Consider the following 27,821-nt stretch of genomic DNA (forward strand, 5'->3'; position numbering starts at 1 on the left):
GTATGCATCTGTAGAGACCAGCTCTTCTCCCAGAGAAATATTTGTAGAAGCAACTGAACTGCTCCCTGATACCAGAGTAAGACTTTCTATCCACAGTCTGCAGAGCAAGGATGTCCTAGAAGAGAGAAGAGTAGGAAGCAGTGATGAAATATAGGATGGACCTGATATAGTGAATTGCCTTTTCATCATCACGCAATCCAGCTTAAGCTGTACCTTCAGGCTTGACAGCCCTCATCATTCATAATTTGAGGCATCCAGTTTGCTGGCCTGGAGTGATGCAACGTGATACCTGTCCGCTGTGAGGTGTGAACATGACAACCAGCAGCCGCACATGTCCCGTACCGGCCGTGAATGGACATATGACTCACTATCCAGCAGCACCATACCCCTTACTTTTTCCTCCAGTCATTGGTGGACTGTCACTTCCTTCCCTCCATGGACTTCAGAGTCACCCACCAACCAGTGGATGCAGCACCCCATCACCTGCAAGTAAGTGCTTGGTACTAATATTGACCAGCTCTCCTCTAATACTGATGGTGCTCATTCTGAAATTTTATCACAGATGGTTGCAGTTGTTCATCCATGATGTATGTTACTTGGGCAAAGAGCATGCATTTGTTTTGAAATACCATTTTCTCTTATTTTTTTTATAAAAATAAACAGGCACCTGTATGGCATGCCAAAGCTATGGAAGCCAAGAGTGACAAAATCTGCTATGCATTTTGGTATATCCTGCATTAGTATACTAGCTGCAGAATCCAGTGTTGCTTTTAAAAAAAACTGACCTTTTTGTAATAATGAATGAATGGTGATGATTCCTCAGTATAGAATCCTCTGAAGTTGCACAGTTATTAATACTGCTTTAGTTTTCTTCCATAAGTATCTCTTTTCTTCATGTGCAGCTTCTGAAGAGCAGCCCAGTGGACAGCTGGTGTCTGTGAGCTGCCAGGGGCTGCAGAATGAACCCTTGAGTCTGTGGTTGAGTTTCTGTTGTGGTTTAACCCCAGACAGCAACCAACTATTGCACAGCTGCTGTCTCACATCTCCTTTCCCCCATAGTGGGATGAGGAAGAGTATTGAGGGGGGAAAAAAGGTAAAACCCATAGTTTGAGATAAGAACAATTTAATATTGAAATGGGACATAATATAAGAATAGTTGTCATCAAAAGGGAGGCAACAAAAAGAGGGAGAGAAGTAAAACCCAGGAGAGACCAGAGATGCTCACTACAGATGCTCACCACTGCTGACAGATGCCCTGCCAGTCCATGAGAAACCAATGGCCAACTCCCCCCCCGCCTCTTTATGTACTGGGGATGGCATTTTACCTCTTGGAATATCCCTTGGGCCTGTTTGGGTCAGCTGTCCTAGCTGTGCTCCCTCCCAGCTCCTTGTGCACATCCTCACTGGTAGAGCATGGAAAACTGAGGAGCCCTTGACTTAAAGTAAACACTACTTAACACAGTGGTGCTTTAGTTGTTGCTGTCAACATTATTCTCATACTCAATCCCAAAACCACAGCACTCTACCTGCTTCTAGGAAGAAAATGACTCTCCCAGCCAAAACTAGGACAGTTCTACATGCAGCACTGCTGTGTGTATTAGCTGAGGAATGTTTTTTCTTTGCCTTATGATAAGCATGCTTTCTGCTTTGTCTTAGTTTTATATGTGTTTAAGCGGCTCCAAACATAGCTGTTCCAGGTATAAACTTTCTAAGTAGGATCACTTAGAAAAGATACATCTCTGGAGGTCTTTGCAGTGGGTGACTGATGTATTTATCATCCAGGAAACCCAGATATATACAGCTTTGAAGATCAGTTTGTTGTTGAAGATGCTTGTCTAAATGCATTACTGTGACTGTTGGATATGAGAAGTCTTGACTAAACAGCACATGTGTGGAACAATGCACTTTCTGCTAAAGGAAAAGGAGATTTGTTATAGCAGTTTCCCTGATGCCTCTTTCGACAGAAATCTCACCAAGTTTCAGCTCCAAATTCAAATGGAAAATCACAGTGAAGACAGTACTTCTGAAGAGTAAAAGTTGCAGGTTTTGTGCTGCTTGATACTAATTCTGGCTTCACATCTCATACACACATACTGGAATGCTGGGCAGTCTTGAAGTAAATTAGTGGGTTTGGTGGGTTTTTTCTTTTTTTTTTTTTTTTTTTTTTTTTTTTTTTTTTTTTTTTTTTTGGTTTCTGTTTTGTTTTTCTTCCCATTTGTGTGGACAGGTTTCATCCAGTCACATAAGTGAAGAAGTATAATTAGATCAGGTTTTTATTTGCCCTGTTCTATTGCAGGGTGTTTGTCTTTCTTGGAGATGAAAAGCAAAACAGTCAGAAGGTCTACAAGTAACTTCAATTTTCCAATCCTATCAGAAAATATCCTGGTTGATTATCAGTTTACCGTCCTGAATTTATCCCACACTACTTCAGGAATACTCACCTGTTGAAGAAGTAGTTTTATTAGTAAATGGGAATATTTTCTGAGGCATAGATTGGTAAATACCAAAGTTATATGATCACCAATGTAGAGTTTTTCTTTTCTATGAATTATTCCTGTGGAATTAAGATTGTGTTGCTGATGCATTATTAATGATTATTAAACCAGTCAGTGCTCAGCCTTTCAGAAAAGTACTGCTTAGTATGAATTTATGTCAGTATGCAAAATAAGTGGCTACCTCTAAATCTTGGGGTTTGTGTCTTTATGCCCTGGTCCCATCATTTTCAGTATTTTTGTGGAGGTGCTTTACAGCCCTGGCTCTCTGTGGCCGAGCAGAAAAGCCTGGCAGCTGTGGTGCATAGCTCAAGGCAAAAATGTTTGCAAATACCAGCTGAAATTGGCAAGATAGGAAGGAGGATGCCTTGAATAAGATTTGCTTTTGAGACATAGTCCACTGCAGGATGACTCTTCTGGTTTGAACTACTCTGTTTTCATACCTGTACTGTCAGCACTCTGTGGACTTCTGATTCTGGAACTTGAGGTTTATATCACTGGAATTATAGAGACAAGTTCTTGGAAGCATGCAGGTTGAGCTTTGGGTTGTATTTCAGGGTTCTGCTCTCCATTGTAGATTTTGTTTGTTTATTTGTTTGTTTTCCCAATGAAGCCACCCATAGGCCAAAGTCAGTATGATTGATGGTCTCCATTAAAGTTAGAATTTATACTGTGTGGAATAATATGGAACTCTCTTGAAAAGACCGGAAGAAATTAAAGGCTGGCAAACCAGTGCTCTTTGTATGCTTGAAGCTATTGTACTATTTATCTTCCAGATTCTTTTCATTCATGTAAAATCCAATAGAAATTACTTTACATAACAGGAATGTTATAAAGATCTCTTTAATCTTTATAAAACAATGCTGTTCAACAGCTTTTGTTCAAAGTTAGTGCCATTTGAGCTTCTGTGTTAGTGCCTTGTTTTATTTTGTTCTGTCTTGGTTATACACTTTTAATGATGGCAGAATAACTTTATATCAAGTTTCATTAAGTTATCTTAACCTACGGTTGGGGCAGGTATCTCCAGTCCCACGGAACAGACAACAGTACATCTTAGACACATGAATTGTGTGAGCACGAGGGCCTTGCCATAAACGCTCAGGAATGGAGTGATTTAGTTTCATTGATGTTAATAATGCTGTTGCCTCTGTGACCTGTGACTCGGCTTCTGCTTTTATCCTGAGATACATAGTGCAAAATACTTAATAATTGGAGGTCTGGTCGCAGTGCTGGAGGGGTCAGAGGATGAGCAAACCCACTTTTATGGGCACGTGAGCGCTGCATTACACTGAACGAGAGCAGGGCCAGGCAGGTCGTTACTCTGTGAGTCCCAATGATTTACCTGCCCCGTGTTACTCCGTGCAGCATGCAGCACACATCCTCACTCGGGACATCAGGGGCCACACAGGCCTCCCTGGCTGCATCAATGAATGAGGAGTTTCTTCTACACAGCAGAGATGGTTTCAGGAGGTTGCTGCTTAGCTCATTTAGAAATGGTGAGAGAAGGCAGAACTGGAGACATTCCTGAGCTTTTTGGGTCATGTGCCAGTCTCTCATAGACAAAGAGGTTTTGGTTCTTTGCCAGGTTCAGAGCAGCTACAAGAAACGGCCAAAAGTCCTGCAGAGCCTGATGTGTTTGCAATAATGAAATCATAGAAGACTTGTGAAATAATTTATTTATTAATAAACTAATAAATATGGGCAAATATTGTTACTTGACATTTTATTAAAGTAAAACCACCTGAGGTTCAGGTGAGTAGCAGTCACACAGGCAATTCCTGTTTCTGAGTGGCATTGCTCTCCATCAGCCCTGGAAGAAGGGTCAGGGCCCATCTGGCCATCGTGAGACCTAATGCTGCTGCCAGGGGTCAGTAAGGCAAATGTCACAACGTGAGGATACCAGCTTTAGAAGGGTTTACCTTCTTTATAGAACATTTGTTGTGTGGCTGTAGCGACACATTTTAATTTCTGGAAAAAGATTAGTTATAAAAATCAGTGCTACAAAACCTCCAAAACTCCAAGAAAACACCCTAAATAAGAGAATGACCACCTGAAATTTGAGAAGGATGGTATGTAAAAACCACAGATCATTGTAGTATATCCATGGAGCTGAAAACTGGTGAGGAAAGTGCTGCCTTTATGTCATGGCTGATGGAACTGCAAGGCACACAGCGATGTTGCAGTCTCACAAGCAAATATCAGTGTGGGGAAGATGAAGGCCTGCTGGTTGTTTGTAGAGTATCTTTGCAAGACTGGTTCCTGTGACATAACTTCACCAGAATGAGTTTTACAGAATTAGTTTAACATGGCTAAATACCACTACACAACAAAGCCAGTTGGTGTAAGCTGGAGGAAAATGCTTAACCTGAGCTAATGCTGTGATGAAAGGAATCCCTGAGTGTCCCTAGACCAAATTAAAAAAGGGTCTGGACAATAACCACAGTGGGAGCCACTAAATAATAAAACACTTTGTTTGGCAGTTATTCCCTTTCTGCTTGGATTGAACATTTGCTTGAACAAGGTGAACTGTGTAGCCCATGGCATTTGGTGGGAGCACCCCCATATTCTACCTCTGACCCCTGCCCCATATTTTGGTCCTCAGGCTGCCAACATGAGCCTTCAAATCCTTGATATCGCCCCTTCCATTTATTGCAAGGGAGGAATAGGAGTAGCTTGATAAGGGGCAGGGAAGAGCAGTCAGTTTGATACAAGAATGTCCTGGAATTTATATAAACTCAGTAAGGTTGCTTCATCCACATAACTTGGAAAAAAGTAATCTAAATGTGTTATTTAGAGGACTGTTGGGATGCCATGGAGAAAATTCCATATTAAGGTCACTCATTGTATTTTAGCCAAGCTTTTCCATTCTTTTCTGTCTGGGGTATTTTAAAAGTGTGTAGTAAAGAATAAAAGACTTTATATTCTGTTTTATGTAAGTCTGGGAAATATGAGAAAATGTATGGAAAGTAAGATCATCTGAGGAACTCAAAGAGGTAGACAAGGAAGCACCTACAACATTATTTCTGGTTGTGCTATGTAAATACTAATTATTTTATTTATTAGTCAGTATTACATATCAGGCTTTTCAGACATGCTCAGGACAGTGTCGTTTTGGGCATCGTTTTCTGCTGGAATTGTTTTTCCTTCTATTAATGCAATTATTTACTGCTTGAACTTCATCTTAAAGATTGCTTTCTTTTTTTTTTCCCCTCCCTGGGAAACAGATTTTCCACTGGTAACATTAAAAAAGTACAGTCAAATCCAGTGTTACTGGTATAGTACTGCAAGATATTTTTGCCAGCCCCACCCGTTGCAGGAATTCATTTACTTTTCCAGTCCTGTTGTTAATCATTATATTGACACAGAAAGTCCTCCCAAAAGCACTCTTTGGCAGATTGCATTAAATATGAATAGCAGATATTCATTACGATGTGTTGCCCCCAAGAGAACTCTAAACTATCTGCACTACTCATGAGCAGGCAAATACACTAATTCTCCAGCTATTCAAATTATTTTCAAATAGTTTAGTGTGTTGCTAATAAAAACAAGAATGTCTCTGTTTCCCTTAATTACTCAGAAGGTCAAGGACTCCCACATCTCACTTTACTTCGCAAAATGGGGAATATTCCTGTTGGAGGTTGGAGTATGGTTAGTACATGATGGATTTTCTTCCATTGGCATAGTTACTGAGGCAAGTGCTATCTGTGGCGGACTGAAAAAACCCCTCCTCATCACTCTTTGACATTCTGGAATTATCTAAAATAGTATTACAATGGTTATATTGAATCAGGGGAAAAAAAATCATGAATCAACCTTGTTTGATTCTGTTGTTCGAGGTTTTTTTTCACAGCATCTAATCATAGTGTAACTGCCTCCCTTTTTTCCAGTCCTGTCTCCCTGGGAAAGCTTCCTGTGTGGTCATTTACATGTATCTGCAATTAACAGATGACTTTCAATATACCTACTCAGTGCATGTGTTGTCCATCATTATTGGAAAGACAGAAAATGTGTTTGCATTCAGAAAGAGGGGGGGAAACAGAACATGAATCTCAGATTTCTTAGCCACAGCCAATGTTGCCTCATGCTGTCGAGTCTAAGGAGTCCAGATGATACCCTGCAGATACCACTCATGACCCTGAAAACACCATTTCTTTTCAGTTCTTCCTCTATGTCATGCTGTGGATTTTTTTTCCTGGTGGAGATCTTTGTGCAGCTTGAAACCATCCGTGCTTTGATTATTGAAACTACGTTACATTGTCATTTTCAGATTCTAGTTGATCAGAAACTATCAAAAATTTAAACTTGCCTTTTCGTGTTAGAGCTTCTTTTTCAGTATTGGCACTTTCAAATAAACCAGAAGCTCCGCTCTACTTGGTGCAGCTGGTGACTCCTGCCACACCACCGCCCTGCCAGGGTGGGTCCTCAGCACCCTGTGGATGCAGCCCACTTCAGATTTCAGTGGGCAGCATCCTCATCTGTGAGAAATCAGTCTGGGCGTGTATGGACAGGAATTTGTTTCCTGGGAGGAAGCCAAATTTAGAAATTTTCTGCTCTGTCAGGGAAAGCGTGTGGTGCAATACTGGCATGTGCTCTGTAATGGCTCTGTGCATCCCTCGTTGACATGCTGTGGTCTGAGGGAGCCTGGTGTTTGGAAGTCAAATAGGAGCTGTCTGAGAACTGCTCCTTCCCTCCTTATGGGCCCCAAAGCAGGGAAATTCCCCAAAAAATCCCCAACAAAAAGCCTTCTTACCTAAGGCTGGAAATATGTTTCTGTGAAGTATTGCAGATGACCTTCTCCTCTGCTCTGGCTCAATGAAAACAACACCCAGTAGCTCCCAGTAGCATTCCTGATGGGGACATCAGGAATGAAGAGTGAAGGGCTTGTTGTAGCTCCCCATTGTTGGTTCATTCGGGGTGGCTCCTCTGTTGCCCTTCCACCTAGTGGTGGTATGTTTGGTGTCAGTTCCTCCATCCATGTTCAAAAGGAATGTAATGCCAGGCTTTGGGTTTGGCAAAGTGGCAGCACCCAGAGTTGCTTCAATGTCTGATGTGTTTCCAACCCAAATCAATAGGTGAAATCTTCTGAAATTGCTAACAGTGTGATAGTTCATGGTACTAAAAGTCAATATAAGCTTTTGCTTTACCAACTTTCTTTCTGAAGGCATATGCTCAGCAGCTAATCATGTCATTTTAGCTATGTGGAGGGTTTCCATTCAGTCATGTTGCCGTGTTCAAAAGGCAGGTCACTGTGTGGATTGGAGGGGATTTTGTAAATATCAAGAGGTTTTTTGTGAGGTAAAATGGACCTTTTCTTTTGCCTCAGTGCTGGCCTTTGTAAGAATTTCCTCCTTTAGTCTACCTGAATTGTGAGTTTGTGTTTACTATGGTTTTAGCAATATGTGGTGTTTAATTGGTAAGTCTTATTTAAGTTTTAGACAGGGACAGATTTGTCTTCAGGAAGAATCAATTTATGGTTTTCCTCGGGTAGAATATCTTCCCCTTTTGCCTATTTAGGGAATATGGGGTACAAATTGTGTTATGTGGACTTTTCAGCTGTATCAATGACAACATGTTTCCCATTTAAAATGATAAATACCCACCCTATCTGATGAGCCCTGAAAGGGCAGGGAATCCTTTTTCCTTTCCTTTGTCCTTCAGTGCTCTGTTTCCTTTCTTACTGCCCAGAATAGGCCTACATCAGTAATATTCATAAATGATTTACAAAAGTAATTCCTGTGTAATAGCTTGGGACGTCAAGATTTTATGATGCTGCCAGATGTGCTATCAAACAAAATTATCTGGTTCAAAAAACTTGTGATAAATCTAGTCAGGGGAAATTCCCTAGGGCAAACTCACCCTCTACAAAAGTAACTATATCTCATAAAATTGTTAGATTTGCCTTTACCACATGTTTGAAATCAGACTTGAAGCAACAATTTTATTCATGTCAAAACTTAGGTTTGGTATAAACTAACAAACAGGAAGGACTGGCCTTAAGCAACAGAAAACTCTTTTCCTTTCAAAACACCACACACACACTCAGAGGAAATGTCAGAGTAAATATAAGAAATATTCAGAAAACCAGAACCTGCATCCCTGAGATACTCAACTGTTTTGTCTAGATAATGCATTTTTAGAAAGCAGTCATAGCCTAAATATAGTGAGTCTCACCAGGGCTGGCCTGCTGAGCTCCCAACAGCTGTATCTGAGTACCCTGATGTTGTGCAGTGAGCAACATGCTCAGCATCTTCCCTGTGTGTTTGATTCTTCATGGTCTGGGTCAGGGGAAGTGTGTTGGTAGCAAGGTGTGTGTTTTGGCCAGGAGTTCAGGTTTTGAAGGAGGGGAAGTGCTGGAGAGGCACTGGAAGTCCCTGTGCAGCCATGCCTCCATATTGGGGAAGGATGGACAAAGGCAATGTGCCCTTGGCTTAGCTCCACAATTTTATGGTGGTCCTTTCTTCTCAGGAAAACCCACAAGGATGTTTAGGTGCCTACAAAAACAAACTTTATAGGTATAAGTACTTCACTTATGCCAGAGGAGCAGAAGGTTTTTGAGTATGATTTTCATCCCATAGTTCAAGGTGTCTGGGAGAGGGGCTGAAAGTCATGACTGGCTGCTGGGACCATCTGGGGCAGAAATGCTGAATTCAGCTGATGGAAGAGTTTGGTTCAGCATTTCTTGGGAGACTAGAGCAGAAGAGGAGAGGTGGGTCTGGAGGCTTGTGATGTGCCATGTCTCTAAGGAATGTGCTTCTGCTTTCAGAGTGCTCTGAGATATCCATGGGCTCGGCATGCTGTTAGATAACACACCTGCTTACAGCTTCAGTTAAGATGGAAGTCAGGTAATCATGCATTAAATAGTGTGGACCTCCAGGTAGACCTTTGTCAGCTTTGTCTTTGCTATTTTTTAGTGCTGAAGGCCAGTTGAATTTGATTTAACCTCAGCTCTAGCTTTCCTGAACTTCATATGTTTCAATCTGAGACTTGTCCTAAGGCTGATAAGTCAACTGCTTTTAAGAAATGTGAACTGCAATTAAGATGGGCAGAAAAAAAACCCCAGAAATAATGTGGAGAACTCAGAAAAATATTTACCTCATCCTTTTAGGATGGATTTCCTCATCCTTTCTATGGGTGGACTCAGACCCCAGCATGACCACACAGCTCCTGCATGTGCTGTGAAGACTCTGCCTGTGGTCACAACTGGAGATATTTTTTTCCTGTATGTATGTAAAAATTAAGTAGTTGATTCTTAGAAACTAAGGCCTTCATCTCTCAGCTAGAGCAGTAAGAGCAGATTGCAGTCACTCCTTAAATTTAAGACCTAAGATGCTTTTCAAAAGCTGGCTTTTACTAAAGATGTATTTTGATATTTACAGTAATGTGGGGAATATAAATTCTGAGATAATGGGAGGGAGGCAAAATGTAGGCTTATGCAGTTCTCATTTCTCAAAGTTAAAAGTTTTCAGGTGTATTTCAAAGCTTCATAACACAACATACCTAACTAGAACCTTTTACAACCCATGATGTTTTTTCCAGTCATTTTTTAAAAATACCTAATAGTTAGTTTCAATGAAGGAAATGCCAAAAGTCCTTTAAATACAGCTGTAATAGCATCACTTTTTCCTCTCTGTATTTAAAAATAAGAAGAAAGACATTCTTTACCAGTACTGAATACTCCTGGGAAGAAAGGTGGTGTCCTAAGGCTGCTCTGTGCAGCCTGCAGCTGTTACCAGAGATTCTGCCCAAAAAGCTCTGGGTTCTAACAAACTCTGCAACTGTGTTTGAGGGAGAAAAAACTTGGCTGCCTTTTAAGAGTGAAACATCCAAGCCAACAGCCAGAGTGCTGTCCTCACAATCAGGTCCCTGTCAGTGGAAAATGCAGCACAATTTCCTGTTCACTCTGATTTCAGCTGGGTACCATGGCCACTGTGGAACGCAGCATCTGACAAGGGCAATACCTATCCTTCTACAGCAGAGCCAATGGAATTCTCCACTCCTTCTATCCTTATTCCCTTCCTATCCTCATTCCTTCCAGCCACTGAGCGATACTTGTTTGAGGATAATGATTCTGGAGAGAGATGCTCAGACGTTCATCTAGAGCCCTGAAACGAGGCCACGCTGTAAATCTGCATTCTTTGGGAGAACCCACGTGCATCCCAGCACTACCTAGAAGCTATCAGCAAAGGCATTTGGTGGGAAGTGGTACTGTATCATGTAAAGAAATCTGTTTATGATGTACTACTTTTGCATAGCAATTCCAGGATCAAGAATTCTGTTATTTGAGAAATTAAACCCTCTGAGGATCATTAAAAGTACAGAAATAGTGATGTCATTACAAAATTAACTGGCTATAAACCCGCAGGGTGACATGTCGATTCATAAAGGGAATAGCAAAACATAATGCAGGGCACATCTGCTGCTCCGATTCCTGCAGAACCATCAGCCTATTGGTATCTGCAGACCACTTGAAATTGAACATCTGTTAGAAGCACTCAAAAAAGCAGCAGGAGAACCTGTACACCTTGCAAAACACTTTGCTGTCAGTAACATCATAGTTTCAATAGTGGATTCTTACAAAAATTGTTATAAGTCCCCTTCAAGTCTCTAGATCTTCCTGGCATTGTTTCTTAAATAGCGACAGCATGAGTAATAGTAAAAATAACACGGACTTTTCAAAAGACTTTCCTAATATTTTTATTACTTTTTATTTATGGTACCACTGCAACATGCAGACTGCTATAGAGTCTTCAAACAAAGACTGATATGATCTCTGTTCCAAGTAGCTTGGAATCAAGGAGAGGAAGATATATGAAGAGTAAGAGAAAAGGACATGACTTCTGGGCCAAGTGAAGGAGGTGAAGAAAGGCTCGAATCCTAGAAAGGGGAAGCTGAGTTTGGGGCTTTAAGAAAAATGCTCAGATGCTTAGACACAAGACACCCTGTGGAGACTGACCTGCCTCTTGTGAAAACCAGCAATAAGATACTGCAGTGCATTTTACAAAACCTGTGTGCATGGTCGACAGTCAATTAAGTATTGTAATTTAACTGCATCATCTTAACTCCTACCCAGTCAGGATGACAGCGTGTTTCTCCAAGCTGCATGGTCCAGCAGAGTCCAACTAATTTGCAATTTTCTTCTGTTTAACGAAAGCAGATATATATTTAAGCCACAGAGAGGAAGATTTCACTATTGATTAGTAGTGGTTGGTGTTGCAAAGTGACCTGACAGACATTTGGAATGCATCAGCTGCCTCATGGCGCAGCAGCCAAATATCTTGAAGCACAGTTTGCTCTCTCACTTTTATTACTTGCAGAAGAAGCGAACTCTGCCAGGGTGTTATTGGAAGGGATGTTTGCCATTTTAATATGTAATTACTCACACAAACTTGATGAAAACATGTTGCAATATCTTTGATTTTTAAAAAGATAATGATATTTACTTGTAGTAAAAATGAGGATCATTATAAATAGTTTGAGAAAGTGAATTAAACTGTATAGCACAAGTCACAGAAAATGCCCAGTTTTATTCTGTAAGTACCAAAGTATTGTTTCAGATATATTCCCCGTTTCAGTTTTTTTTAATAACCAAAGAATTTTTTACCTTGTCCAAGTTGAAGCTGGAACCTTCCATAGCCAAAGCAAAGCCTAATTGAGGCAATCCAACACTAGTGCAAGGATGTGGAGAGTCACTGACGCGGGCAGTTCAAATGGGGTTTCTACCAAACCTTTGTCATTGTTCTGAAGCACTCTGCGTGAATGCCAGGGGTTTCTAATAGTGCTGAGAGTTTTATACAATGGACAGTCCAGAATTTAAAAGCCTAATGAAGTGTGCAAAGGAGGAGCATTAGCACTAAACCCAGAGTGAGATGTGTGCGGTTTTTTTCCCTGAGATGTTGATTGGTAATCTGTTTTTTAATCAGTTCTGTGCCCATGAAACTTCTTTGCCTGCCCAGAAGACTCCACAATGATAGTTCCAAAAAGAAAGCAACAAAATGATTAGGAATATGTGGCCCTGTTTGGTAAACTTTGTTTCTTTTTGAGGGAAAAACAAAGTCAAAGTGTTTCAGAGCATGTTAATAAAATTGTTAAAGACACTGTCCTACAGCTTGCAGGGACACTCTGGAGGTGGTGACTCTTCGTTGTCATCAGAGGTACTGAACACATTTTAGGTGTAGCAGATTTCTTTTTGAAGGAAAAAAGTAATTTTGGGGTCAGATCTGTTGTTTGAATCTGGCAAAGTAGAGCTATATCACAGAAGAAATCTAATGCCCAAAGTCCCTTTCCTCAACTGAACTTCAAGTCACAGTCCATCTGCTGATCACTCAAGGAGCTCTCCCTTTAATATTTTTCTTTACTTTCTTGTCTCTGCAAGTCATCTGATCATGTCTGATTTTATTTAATTGATTTATGTGGTGTTTGTGTGCTCCTGTGCTTTTAATTCCATACATTTAATTACAGAAAATGTTTCTGCTCCCTCCTTCTTGATGAAGGAATTGTTTTGTATATATCCTCAAAGTAGAAGAGTGGTATCTTCAGTGAGATGTTGTGTTTGCAGTGAGAGGGATTCAGAAGTGGTTTTTTAGAAGGTTAGGCTGGTTCTTGGCAGCCAAGAAAAGGAGGAGCACAGTTTGGACAGGGCTTATGCCTGGACGATGACACGGGAGCTGGCTCCTGGGATTTGGTGTGAAACAACTTGTGAAAACATGGCAGCCAGTGAAAAATTCAATTTCTAAGTTTCTATGAGATGACTACAGCCAAGGGGAGCTCTTCACTTGTGCCTGCTGAGCACTGGTCATCCCACAAGGGTAATGAAGAAGGTGTTGGAGCTGTGCTGCTGAGTCACATCACCTTTGAACTTCCAATCAGAAGGTTGATGGTAAGTGTGTGTGACGATTTGCAAAAAATGCTGATCCTTTTCAATTGGCTATCGGTCTGGAAAGTTGGGAACCATTGACCTAACTTGTGTCTCTAAGGTCAGGGAGATGGATTTCCAATGATTTGTGCCCAGGATCTGACATCAGCCTGCTAGGAGTAGCATGAAGAAAGGTTGCTGTCACAATGAAATCTCACTTCTTCTTAGGATGGACTACTTTCCCCTTCTTTTTTTTTCCCAGAATATTTATTGTGCCTGACCTGGTTTTAGAATATCTTGTATTTTACAAGACACAACAATACTTTGGATCAAAATTATATACTAGAATAGATGTCACAGAGTGAAACTGGCTCAAATGAGTTTCAGATCCAACAAAGGGCAGGCAAATTTCTTTGTAAGCTTGTTAATCACTTTAAACAAAATTGCTCCCCAAAATTGCTTGTTGGGAATCACATGTTCACCTCTGTAGCTGTATATGCCTGTGCAGGATGTGAATAAAATCCTGCTGCCTTGCTGGGTGGCTCTCTGCATGAGCATCACTGACAGGGTTGGGTCTGTCCCTCTCAGTGTAGTTCTTTGCAGAATGACCTTGGTCTGGGTGCCTGTGTCACTGTTTTTGCGTTCAGGACGTGCATTGTTCAATTATTTTAGAAAATTTAGTCTCAGTCAGCCCATGTTGTTTCTTTCCTAGTGAAAGGTTATTATTTTCTCTGCAGTGTTTGTGTTGCAGCAGAAGGTCTGGGACAATTGGGAGAAAAGGTTGACAGAGGGCAGCCAGGGCGGCTAGAAGGATTGCTGGTGTTTCTGAGGGACAGAGGGAACAGCCTTCACCCGTGGCAGACATTTGTTATAGATTCCCTCTAAGATCAGGAAATGAGTACAGTCATCGCTTTGTAATTAACTGTGAGGGGGAAATCTCAGGAGATGGCAAAAACAGATTTGTCCACTTAGAGAAGGAGCGCCGTGACTTAACAGGTGTATGGTGCCTGTACTGCACTACTTAGGAGTTCTTCAGGCTTGGCTGCAAACAAAATATTATCTGACTATAATAACATTGTGAACCCAAAGACCTTAACTGGTTTCATTATCAAGTGAGTGCCTGAGGGGAAATATACAGATGGAAAGGCATTCCTTTCCTTTGGTATAATGCTCCTGTGCCAGAGAATTTATGGCCAGGACGTGGTTGGCCCTTGCATGGGCAACTGGTGGGGGAAACACATGAAGTCATTCTGGTCTTTTTTTTTTTTGGTTGTTATCTTGTAGCCTGTTAAAGAGGTGAGTTTTCTGAGATTTCATTGCCGTGCCAGAGCGTGGGGACAGCATGCTGCAAACTACAAGATGGGGTTTGTGCCATCCCCTGTTCTCTATTGTGGACTTTGTTCTCTCCCTGGGAAACAGGGAGGGAACAGCCCTGTGTGGAAATCCACCACTCAGTACCCTGACAGGTGGATTCAGGCTACTGTAGGTCAGAGTGATGCTCAGCTGGCATTATTGTCTTAGAATTTAATTCATTGTAGGATGTGCTGGAGGGCTGATCAGAAGTGGTGCCCTAAAAGTGAGGGGGTTTTAAGGGAGGTTGTTTTGTTTGGTTTTTGTTTGGGTAGTTTTTGGTTTGGTTTTTTGGGTTTTTTTTTTCCTTTTCTGGTGCAGACAGATCTTGGAAAGATCAGCCCTTTGTTGTGTATTTCCAACTTGTGCTCTACTGGCTGGAGACAGCATCTATAAGGCAGAGCTCTATAGCACAGGCAATCTGAAAGGCTACACATGAGGGGGTAAAAAAAGAGAAAGGAGGCAATATTAACTTATCATTTAGCTAGCTGAGGCGTCCATACTCTTTTCCAGTTCATGAGTTACCCTGTGGTTTCTCAATTATAGATGTCAGAAGAAAGGTATGAAAGTTACATTTTTTAGATCTGTGACCAGAGAGGCTGCTGCTCCCTGGAGAGGAGTCTGGTCTGTTCATTTTAGAGAACCTGAAGATGAAGATGCAGAGCACATTAGTTGGTTGTCTAAAATACTGTTATGTTTTTCAGAACTAAACAAATACAAAAAGATGGAAATTGCATGCAGGTTCCATGTTATATTTGTGAGTGTGTGTGTGCATGCACATTTAGACTTATTTGAGAACCCAAAGGTATTGAAGCAAAAACTAAATAAATAATGAAGTTGTGGTTCAATTGTAAATGTTAATGTTTCTGTGAGAGACTGAAGAAGTTATTTTATTATTCAAAATGGCTTGTTCTTTCCTTGTTTATTTAGCAGTTTGCCCTCTTTTTAAACATTATATATGATTTCATGGTTAAGAGTTCACAAATCTTAAAATGCTGCCTTCTTGTCAGTGACACTGATCATACTGCAAAGGTCTTTTTAGAATTTTATACAGATCAAATAGCTCTGTTTGTTAAAAAAGGTCTGAAAAAAGGTCACCAGAATCTTTCATTGTTGGCAAAACTACTCTTTTTTTTCTTAGTCTGGGTCATAAAGATAGCTGAACAGAACTGCTTCCACTAAATTTATTGATTAAAAACAAGCAACCACCCCCTTTCCCCAGGCTTTCTCCTCCTTCTAACAGACATCTGGCATGGAAAATGTAAGTTAGGTATTTTTACCAAGGCTGTAAGCACCCAGAACTACCCAGTAGCTATGATGGCTACTGCAGGGAAGCATAAGAATAAGGAGCTTCAGCAGCTCTGTTACAGCCACTTCTTCCTTTGAAGAAGATGTTTTGCACAGGTGCTAAATGCGATGCCAAAGTACATCCTGATATTAGCATACTGTACATTGAAGCCTGTAATTAACAGCACCCACCTGTATGCTGGCATTTTTCTGACTCTTGCCATCCTTTGAGGTGTGTGTATCTGAGGATCTAATCCATCTAAGCTTCCGGACACCCTGAGCTACAAATGAAGTCAGAGAGCTGCAGGCACACAGCTCCTGGCAGGATTATGCACCCAGTGAGCTATTGCTCTCATTATGTTGCACTGCAATATATCATCAGTGTGAAACATCATCCTAATGATGCATTAGTGCAATACATCATCAGGGGAGTCCCACCAGTAATGTATTACTCCGAGCATGGTGCTACTCGGTAAGAAAATCATCTCACAGTCCTTGTGTTGTTTCAGAGCAGCGTGAACAGAGGGCAAAATATGTTGCTTAAGATTGATGCAGCTTCCCAATTTCATAACTATGTTAATGGTGGGGGTACCTTCTGTGTGCTCTGAGTTTGATTGTGTTTTCAAAGAGGTGTGTCTGGGCCATCTTTGGTTGCACTGATCTTTGGAAGGAGCAGGAATTGATTCTTTAGATGGATGGCTGGAGAGCTTCAATGGGAAGCTGTAAATCTGCTGCCCAAGTGCCTGTTATATAGTTCCTGAGGATGGCGTGAGGGTTTATGTAAACTTGGTGCCAAAATTTGCAATTTTAAGGATTTTTCTAGTGTCACCCTGATACGTCTTCCTGTTTCAGTCATATGTTCTAAGATAAATACATTTAAAAAGCAAGTCTTGCAAAAATTAAACCCCTCCATTTCATGTGTCAACCCACTGATTTTCTTTGGTCTGAAAGATCCTATAGCAAAGCCATCCTTCCCATGGGAGTTGTCTCTAGGGCAAGATTTACTTCAGGGGGAGAGGCAATCAGGTGCTTTTGCTTTATGCTTATGAATCACAGTTGTGATGCTGTGACGTGCTCCATGGGATTGCAGCAGTCCCAGGCACTGCCAGATGAAGAACATAGATGCCAGTGGTCCACTAATATAATACAGGGACTGCACTACTCCAAATGAAAAATCTGCAGTGGGATTGAAGGGAATGTTAGCTACAAAATAGACAGTTCTGGAATGTGCTTTTATGCGTGGCCAATGTTTTCTAGAATGATTTTTGGATGCATCAAGTTAACAGGTGCAAGACAAGGAAAACTAAATGGATTCTGAACTTTAGTGTTTTTTTGAGGCTGCATTGCATGTTTTTGATGCTGAAATGCTGCACACAAGTTGTTTATTAAAAAAAAAAAATCTTCCTAGTCACAGAAAAAATTCATCAAAACCAAGGGGTGGTTCTAGAGTAGGTTGAGCAAAATTTGGTTTCCCTTCACTTCTGATTTTCTTGTATTACCACATAACTGGTCTGAGGAGCATGATTGTGGCCTTCTTGGGATTTGTCAGTCACCCCTTTTTTTCCTGTCACACTCTCATAAGTCCAACTGCTTCTCTCTTCATACCCAAGTAAGATACCATGACAGCATGACTGTTTTTGCAGGAGCACCTACTGAGCCTTCTGTTACTGTAGGAAAATGGAAGTTTTTTTAATGCTGTACCTTGTTTCATTCATTCACGATGTTGCTGTCCTGGTCCAAACTATGCACATATTGATATAACACAAGGAGAACTTCAGTGGTGTCATTCTTTCACTGATTCAGTGTTCTATGGGCTTATTTAGGCAGCAAAAACAGTATTCCAAGCCAAAAGAACTTCTGTTGTAACTTTCTTGAAGCCTTATTTGGGCAAAGTATGAATGGCCTTAAAAGACAGTAACTAGTTTATTTCTTGAAGTGGTGCTAGGTTAAGATCATCATCACAAATCACATCATCCTCAACATCAGGGTCTCCCTCACTGCTGTAAGGAATGCAAACCTGTTCTTTTCAGACTCCTGCTTGAGACTGGTTTAGGATCACAGAGGTCCCAGTTCTCTCTCCAGCAGGATGGTGGGGCTGCCAGTGCAGCAAAACTCTTTTGTGGTGATGCAGAAGCAGTGGGAGGAATAAACCTTTGTCTGTACATCAGGCATGTGCAGAAGAGTTGAAGTCTGGGGACTCTCTTCTCAGGGTCAGCACCATGTCTGATAACTGCCTTTGGTTTTAAACAAAACTGAAGATCAGCCTTGTTTGCTGCATTAAAGAAAGAAAATCCAATTAAAGCAAAAACCATCCATTGAAAAGCAGGAGTTGAAAGAAAGAGATCATTTAATGAGTTGATCTTTATGGTTTTTAAAGTTTTAAGATTAAAATGACTTCTTTGTTTCCCTGCTGTTGTTTGAAGTCAGGTTTTCCTTCCCAGCCTGCCTGAATTCAGCCCCAACAGTAAAAAGTTTTCATCAACAAAAATTAAAAATATTATAAACTTAATTTTCTGATTTGGCTGCTGCTTAGGGTTTTTTACCTTCGAACTACTCAGCTCATGTCTTGAAGCCTTCTTGTTAGAGAAGCACTGCCCTTCTCTGTGTATACAGAGAGTGCAATGAATCAAGATTTGCTGTAAATAATGTTTGCAGAGTGAAGTGTTTCTGCCAAATTCCCCCAGCTTATTGCATAGTCATATATGGCAGGTTATTTTGTTAATAGATTATTAAACTCTGCATGTGCACTTTAAGCTTCTCTGAACTTTTGTTCTTGTCTTTTAGAAGGAATTAACTAAATCCAAATTAGCGGTGGGCAGTCAATCAGCAGTCAGATGGGTTTCTGACCTCACCGGTATGTCCTGTTGCATCGCACCCTGCTTTGTTCTTCCATCAGGCTGCACCGTGACTCAGGCATAAACACGGCACATCAGAGATATAACGTGATGTGACACAGCCAACAAAAATATCAGTTAAGGGTTCTGTGGGTACCTTCAATTCGTTCAGTTCATGGCTTATTCGTTGTCCATTCATCTGTCGATAAAGGGTTCAGTAGTTCTCAACTTGCTGGCTCTTAAATGGAAAGGAAGACAAAACCCCCCCCCAGAAAAGCACCAAAGCAAAGAAAGGATAGCAAAGACCCGCATCCTTCAGCTGGCTTCCCCTGTGTTCAGTGCCCAGGCTTTGCGCTGTGGTTCCAGCTGGTGATATTTGGAACCTGTAAGTTAATTAGAAGAAGAAATTTCTGCAGCTAGCAATGTAGATATTCTGGGGAAAAAAAACATTGCCCCGGGGGAGGAATGATATTTGAGCAGATTTATGGTGCTCTGAGTGTGCATATGAATGAGATGATGGCCGTCAATGTGGCTTGCTGCTGTGGGGAACTGTCAGCTTTGCTTGGGTGGAAAGCGATCTGTGGAGGGGAGCAGTGAGAATGATGGGAAAATAATGATAAAAATTAAATTGATTTTCTAATTGGATTAAAAAATTCTTAAAGTATGTAAAAGCAGACTCTCTCTTTCCTCTGGAGGGGAAGGGAATAAGATAAACACCCCACCCAGACAAGCACCGCAGATTGTCTGCTAAATATGGCGGCGGGGAGGAGATCGCCATGCAATGAAGCCTCATGTCCTCCCTGCATATCGGTGAAAATCACCCAGACCAGAATTTGAAACATTCCGGTTTATTCTGCTCTGACAACATGTATTGCTGGTTTTGGTGGATATGGAAAAGTTGTGGTGGTACAGGGCAGTGAGAGGGAGGAGTTTGCTGAGGAGCACAGCCAGGCGAAGCCAAGGGATGTGTCCCAGCCTGGACCACATTTAGCAATAAGTCTGAGATGCTGTGCTCAGCATTGTTGAGGTGAGGGTGCTGTGTGTGACTGACACCCATGTGAGGCTGCAGCGCTGTCTCCCACCTCTCTGTGCGGGCTGGAGCATGCTGGTGGCCATGGAGGGGCAATGGATGGGTAGGGCAGGTTCATTAATTACTTTTCTTTGACAGAAGAATTGCATTTTCTGTGTAGACGCTGAGAGAATGTTAAGTGAGTCAGCCAGCAGTTTTAAGAATTGCTTTTGAATCACTCCTTTCACTTTTATCTTTCTCAGCTTGAATAAATCTCTAGAGGTTGCTAATTACAGCATGTTTTCTGTAGCACTGGAGTGGCACACAGCACATTTTTAACCTCGCCTTCCACAGAGGTTTGGCTTCCCTTGGCGTGCATGTGGAGGAACAGTTGTGTGTTGCTAAACTCTGTCATTCAGAGGCCCTTCTGTTTTTAAATATTTCTCAGTGCAGCCTGCTGTCATTTACAGTGAGCCTGTATTGAGATCATTAAATGGAAAGTTTAAGATTAATTCCCTTTCAGGGCAAGAGGAGGAGGATAAATAACCAGTCCCGCTCAGTGTTCATTCTTAATGACTCCAGCACAGTGTGAAAGCGTAAACAGTTTTGACAAAAGGTGTAATTGATTGTTTGGGTTTGACTGATCACTCAAAAATGTAGCGTATCCTCATTCAGAAGGTGCTCTGCAAGGTAATGAATGTGATACTGTCAGAAAACGGGGTCTTGTGCTAAGCAAGGGCACAGTTTCGTGCTGAGGCTCTGCTCGTGGCCAGGCTGGTGGCTGCTGGGACTGCTGCTGCTGCTCCAGCCTCCTGCACCATGGTGGCTGCAGCCTCCTTTTCTTGGGTGCCCCTCTCAGCCTTGGACAGCCAGTTCAGAAAACCAAACTGCTACCACACGTGAGGAAGATTAAAAGTGAAATGTTTTCTGCCAGTTTAGATCCCTAAATTGCTGCACCAATGGCCCAGGTCAGATGAACACCGAGGCTGGCATGAGGGGTTGGGATCTCACAGCTGTGAGCTCAGGGAGGAGGAAGGTGGGACAGGTTGTTCAGTAGTAAATGGCCAGTAGATGTGCAAGCTGAATTCCAGAGTATGGTGATGGGACATGCTAACAGTGAAGGTAATGGTGGTGAGGTTATCCGTAGGCTTTCTGCATTCTCCAGCTGCCACCTCTAGTTTATTGGGAATGGAGACGAGAGCTTTAAAGACCACCTACTGTTTGCATCCTCTATGCCCTGTGGGCGTATTCATTCTGTTCACATCATGTCTAGATCTAACCTTGTCTTTTTCTGTCCCCTTTTCCTGTGTTAAGTTTTTCTAAATGCTTCTCTTTCATCCCTTAATGTGCTAGTCTTTATGCTGATTTCTGTGCCTCCATGATTTCCCTGTCAGAAGTGTGGGTGATAAGCAGATCAGCAGTATGTTAGAGATGAAATAACTTGTTTTTACATATCTGTGGAAGAGTGTTTCATATCCACGAAGGGGATGTGCAGCAATGAAAAGTGAGAAAATATAGGAGGCATGCATGCAGCACCAGTGAATGAAAATGCCTGTGAATGCAAGTATTAAATTCCTGCCATATGAAAACGTTCTGGGTGTATACAACAAAAAGGACTCGTATAATGCTCACGACCTTAGGATGTCTCTAGGAATGCAGATCTGTTTGAAAAGCTGAAACTGGGCCAGCCCATTCATATTATGGATTTGTAATGCCAGTTCTGACTCTCTGGGGCTTAACTAATCCTTTCTTCCCTCATCTCACAAAACCAGAAGTAGAACACCTGCAAGGGACCACAAAGAAAAATTGAACAGTTATCTGAGTGAGTCAATGGTAGCAATTAATGTTTAGAAGATAGACTGAAAAGAATATCTATCCTTTTGCATATCTTTTGGAGCTATCTGAATAATATTTGTATTATTTTTGCTATGTATTTTGTTTCTCATAAAATTTGTGAGATGACAGGAGACGCCCTATTACTGTGGTGGTTGAGTAGGTGATTGGACATGAGTTTGAGCAATGCCATGAAATGTGGCCAGGGTCCTAGTGGTTGAATTAGGTGTGAAAAGCCCACTGGGTGACCAAAACCTGACTCTGTGTGTGGCTAGGTGATAACTCTTCTGAATCTCTGGATTCTTCCTGCCTAGGGAGTGCTGATGTCACTGCTTTGGAAGGCAAAATAAATTGCAAGGTTTTCATCAGAAATGATTGCTCAATGCTACAAATAAATTTTCTGGAAAAGCAAGCTGAGGGTAGAAACTGCTCTGAGCTTCCTCACCAGTCAGTGCACGCACATACATAGTTCTTGTCTTCATTATAGATAGGGATGGAATTCTATGGCTGAAGAGAATGTTTATGCCTTAGGCAGAGGATTGCTGAATAGCTGGGAAAGAAAGCTTTCCTGCTTATCAGAGGGACACCGTCAATGCCCTGCTGTTTGTAGCATCAGCACTTATGCCTGGTTAGCTGCGCGCGTTGCTTTGTACTTGCCAGTGCCGCTGCCTCCTCCTCCTCCTCCTCCTCTTTATTCCTTCTTTCTTTCAGGTTCTGGGCCATGGAGTGTAGCTGGATAATAAGGCTGATATTAGAGGAGAAGGGGTGAGAAGTACAGTTCATCTATTTGTGTTTCCTTTTCCTTCATTCTGAGTTCATCCACTCAAGTTTTTATTGCTGTGCATGTCTGGGATTCTTTCTACAGATGATGCTAAGTGTTTCCAATTTCTCCTTCTCCTTGACAAATTGAGACCTGGACTTGAGTCTCAGGCATTTTTTTTTCTTTTGTTCATTTGGTTGGTTGTATTCTGTGTTTTCTTTTTTGCTTCTTGTTTTTAGAATATGGCAAAGTACCCAGAGGACTTGCCCTTTTGTTTGCCCTTTTCTGAGTAATTTTCAGCTTGTCAACCTCCATTGGAAAAAAGTGGGTGCCAGAAGTTTTGGTGTGCCATAAATGCTTCATTAGCATCATTTACAGTTGCAAATACCGACTTCCTTCTCCAGTTTCTTTAAGTGAGAGATGGTTTTCTCTGTGACAGGTTTGTCTGGTAATTGTATATTTAACTGGCCAGCCAGGGTGATGATAAATGCCTTTAAGTCACAGCTTTTCAAGTGCATCCTATGCCATTTGTGGGCAAACTATATTTTTTGTTGTACATATGTGAACTTGAAATAAGAAAATACTGGGAGGCTGGTTATTTGAGGCTGAGTCTCCCCTATCAATTACTGGGCTTCACTCTCTGGAACTGATCTGGTCTGATGTTCTCTTACCTGGTACTGTTCTTCCAAAAACCTTTGTCAGGGATAGTGTTACTATTACTCACTTTATTCCCCAGTTACTGACAGCATTTGGACACCATTGGATTGAGACCAAATCCATGTAAAATTGCCATAGAAATATCAGTAATTGCTGATAGCTTCCCATCTACAATTACTTTTTAGGACAGATCAGACAGCTTTTTAATCTATTTTCTTCTCTATTGATTATGTCCACTGATAATTTTTAATTGGAATGTCATGTAAAACTAATTCAAATGCTTGACAGTAGTTTTAAGAGCTATTTCCCCAACAATATTTCCAACCATATGTGTAATGATACCAAGCTTATGCAACAAGACTGCTTTTCCATAATACTTCGTTGATTTTCATTAGTTATGCTACCAACCCTTAATTCTTTACTGATTGCATTTATAACATAATTTTATGTTATTATGCCTGAAGTCAATATCGGGTTAGCTGATCTGTAAATACCTAGCTCATCCTGATTGCTCTCTTAAAATCCTGGCAGAAAATCAGCTTTTTCAGTTGGCTGCAACATCTCTCCCCTAGCCTGGGAGACATGATGGGATCATGGACAAATGCTGACCTAAACTACTACACTATCCCTGTGAATGAAGTAGCACGAGTCCTGGTTCATGTGTATCCTACAGGCTGGCTACAAGAAATATATAAATCAGCAGTAACCTATGGAAAGAAAAATGATGATATAAAAATAAACAAACTTATTTTACTCTGTCTCTACTATCAGTTTTTCTGTGAAGTGGTGGTACCAATGCATGTGATGACAATGATCAAACACTCGAGTGCCTTCGTGCTCTCAGTTTTATAAACCTGATGGCATCTCAAACAATGCATGTGAAGCACCCAAAGATATAAGATTTAAGATAGTATGGAGGAGAACAACAGGTAGCCTTGCCCACTGACTGCTCAATCACTGGGGAGCTCTTTGCTCTGAGGAGCCGATAGCAAAAATGGTATGTACAAGGTGGTATGGTAATGAGCATGCTTGCACATGGATAAACATAGAGTGATTTCCATGATGGAAAGCGAAAGATCTGGGAATAGTCATGAGAATAATCTGTGGGCTTTGATGCCAGTACATTTCTCTATTTGGCTTGAGGAAATCTGATGCAGAATTTGACACATTCTTTTAAGTTGATTGGAAATTTGTCTTCCTCCTTATTTTGAGAGCAGTTCTGAACTGGCCCATAATTGTCAAAGTGAAAAAAGGAAATCCTGTCTTCTCTGCTATTATGGCTTAAAGCACTTTTTCAATTAAATTATCATTAGGGTTACATCATGAAAGGTATCAACATAATCCGTTTAAGTATATCTTATAAGGCTCTTTACTACCAAGAAAAATCTCCTGTCTTTCAGGTACCAAAGTTACAGGAATTAATCAATCACGGACTCCAGGGGAAAATTCAGCCTTGATGTAACTCAGTAGTAGGCATTCCTTTATTTCATGCCTCGGCGTGTATCTTTGTCTGTGCAAGGATTTTATATTTGTATTATCACAGGATTTTTGTGCAGCTCTTGCATGAGGCTATTACAGCGAGCACAATAACCACTCTGTATACCAGCATTCCCCGCTATTTTGGTTTCTATTTGATGTTGTGTTTTCACTTTACCTGGGGAGTATTTTTGCCTGGAGGAAATGACTGAGAAAAGAGGCGTATTTGAAAAGCTGGGAATCAAAGAAGTGATAAAAAAATATTTCCAAGCACAGTGAATAATTAGGAATTAACTCACTGAGTCATGGCTGGAGAGTATTTATTGCATGTAATTGAAAATTTTCTCTGCGATAATACTAATTTTTTGAGAACTTTGTAGGACAATCAATCCTACATATCTTGTCTGGTTGCCTGAAATACATATGTTCTTATTTTCAGAAAACTTCAGTGTGGCGAAGCATATAATTGTGTCCGTGTCACAGCTGGGTAACTGAGGCGTGGAGAAGCTTATATTTTAAAAACATTGCCATTCAAATTGTATTTGGAAGCCATTCCTGCTTGTGTGGGATTTCTCACCAGGAGAGAAGTTGGGAGTTTCATGAGGGTCTGCCAACAATTTTGAGATTTAAAGTCTTGTGAAGGAATAGACTTTCTCCTTCTTTTTTTCCCCCCTCTTTTTGCTTTCTTTTTCTCTTCTTGCTCCACCCTCCATTTAATAATTGCTCCACCTGCCAGCTGATAAGCTAGTGCTCCTGTGTGGGAGGAGACATTGCCAAGCACTGCCCCATGAGACAGGACAGTTCTCCGGCAGCTGGCACAGAATTTCCCAGTGAGATTGGGGTGGGATCTGTTGCCATTTTCATTCTGTGCTGTTCCAAACATCATAAACATCATGTCTAATTTGCAACGATTTGAATATGTGAATAGAAGGCAGTTTCAGAATATTGCTATTTATGTATTTGTTCCTGCACAAGTTATCCATCACAAGTGAAGAGATTTTTGATAGACCTTATCTTTATGTAGAGTGCAAGTACAGTACGTTTTGGTACTTCCTGTATCATTTTTCAGACAGGCAAACTGCAAATGAAAGCCAAAACAAATGAAAACCTCAATGATTTCCTGATGTAAATAGCATTTCAAATTTTAGAGGACAAATGTTTAATATCAGTCTGCATCATGCAAGCATGGAAGAGGAAAGCTAGCTTTTTTATCTTAGAAAATATGTAGTGCTGGTTGTGACCTAGATCTAGGACAAGGCTGCTCGTCCTACAGAAAAAAACAAACAAGCAAAAACCTAAAGACCAACAGACTTTCAGTTGCTGGAGCACCATCCCTCTGTGTTGTGTCGGAACAGATTTTGACTTAAAACTAGAGGTATTTTGAGTAAGTGTTTAAAACCACTAATTTGTAACTGTAAATATTATCAGTTTAAACGTCTGCCAAGTGATGGCATATAGACTGGCTTTTAGAAGTAGGAGATTTTCTTTAATGTCATCAAGAATCTGCATCCCCCATGAGTTTCAAGTTGCTGTTATGGCATAATGCATGTTTGGAACAAACTGCAGCTCCCTATTTTAGCATTTGTGTGATCTCTTGGCATCTCTTCCTTCGCTGTCCCAAACTTCTTCGTGTTTTCCATCCAGGTCTTTCTGAGCATTGTCTCTTGAACTTGTATTTTAGCCATTCTTTATATAAATGATGCCAATCCCGTGTGGTTTGCATGTGTACCTGGGGAATTAAAAGGCAGGGGTGTTTGTGTGAGCGGCAGTGTGTTGGTGCCAGTGAGCATCCTCAGTGCTGCATGCATGGAGCTCTGCCCATGGCTCCCATCAAAGCTGCCGGTGGAGCGAGCAGGATGCTGTCAGCGGTCGGCACGCTCCTTGTTCAAAATTCAGCTGTGTATTTATCTCTCAGAAACACTCAGGTCTTTTGTGAAACTGTGTAAGCTTAATTTCGAGCCTATAGCTGATCGTTTTCTCTGTTTGATGTGAGCTAGTCTCTTGAGGTGGCTGGTGTCCTGGAGTGAAGAGATGGAAGTGAGAGATCGCCTAAATCTGCTGTTGCTTAGCGTCTCTGCCTTTGATACTGTCTCCAGAGACTGCACTGATCTCTTCTTTTCAGTCAAGAGTCTACATCCTTGCTGGGGTTTTGATGGGAGATTCCTTTAAGGCATTTTGTACTGACAAGGTTATTTTTTCCATGCACATACAGTAGAATTTCACAGAAACCTTCAAAGAAAGGTTTTTTTTTTCCCGCTTTTGAACTGAGTTCACAGTTGCTTAGGTTCTTTGTACAATTACCAAGAAATAAATTATAAGAGTGGCTTAATTAACAGTAAGTTAAGATGAAAGATGCCTGTTGCTTTTTTTTACAGTTACACCATTTTTTCATAGATATCTATGGATGTTGAAAAGTGGCAGCTAGCAGAGTGGCCTGGGTTTTTTTGCTGAACACAATCCCTAGCAAGCACTGGCAATAGGCATTTGATTTGTACATTAAAAGAAGAACCTGTGTGTTACACAGAATTGCTGTCTTTGCAGACTTCTGCCTTTGCCTATGGGCGAGGTCATAGGTGTTGCCATAAAGATTTTTTTTTAACACAACTGTTTTAGAATTATACTTCCTTGCAAGCCTGGGAAAATGCTATTTTGAGGGATTTTTCCTCCTTTTTGCAAGAAAGGTTTTCTTTCTTAAAATAAAAGAGACAAGACAAATCGAAGATGTGAGAAATCTTTATTGACTGCTTTTCAGCTAGTATCCTAATGAGAAAGGCTTGCAGCATTTTGGTTATATGTACGTAATTTTGCTTGTCTTTTAAGGAAAATCTCAGTGGTTTTGCCTGAAGTAAAACTGGTTCATGGTTTCATTGAAAAATTATTTTGTGATTTGGTTTGAGACCCAGTGGAGGTAACTGCTTTGAAGAACAACTTTTGTGATTTTTCCTTGTCAAATATTCTATTAGAGATTTTAGCAACAACAAAAATATACTGAAGAGATTAATCCTTTTTGTGCTGAGTTTCCTTAATTCTAGAGTTGTTCTCCATGCTGTACCTGTATGTACCACGTGGCTAATCAGGGCTGCTGATTCAGCTGTAGGCACAAAGGAGAAGTAGGCACGAGTAATCCAGTGTTGTGTTTGCTCTGTGTTGATGAATTGTGTTTCAGGGTCTGCAGCTATGGATACCTGCATGGCAGAACCAGATCTATCCACAACAAAGCCAGGTCTTTTTGACTTTTCCACGGGGAAATGCTGAGAAGTTTGAGTGTGAA

The 27,821-nt window shown here is 41.0% G+C and overlaps 1 protein-coding gene across 1 annotated transcript in view; it reads left to right on the top strand.

Annotated features, from left to right (window-relative positions):
• Positions 1–311: 311 nt before the first annotated feature.
• RARB (retinoic acid receptor beta) overlaps positions 312–27,821 on the top strand; it is a 191,364-nt gene continuing 163,854 nt past the window's right edge. The window contains exon 1 of the mRNA XM_058816269.1: positions 312–489. Within this exon, the coding sequence (XP_058672252.1) occupies positions 312–489 (178 nt within the window). The remainder of the gene's footprint in view (positions 490–27,821) is intronic.

The sequence above is a fragment of the Ammospiza caudacuta genome, chromosome 1, assembly GCF_027887145.1.
Source record: "Ammospiza caudacuta isolate bAmmCau1 chromosome 1, bAmmCau1.pri, whole genome shotgun sequence".
Taxonomy (NCBI): domain Eukaryota; kingdom Metazoa; phylum Chordata; class Aves; order Passeriformes; family Passerellidae; genus Ammospiza; species Ammospiza caudacuta.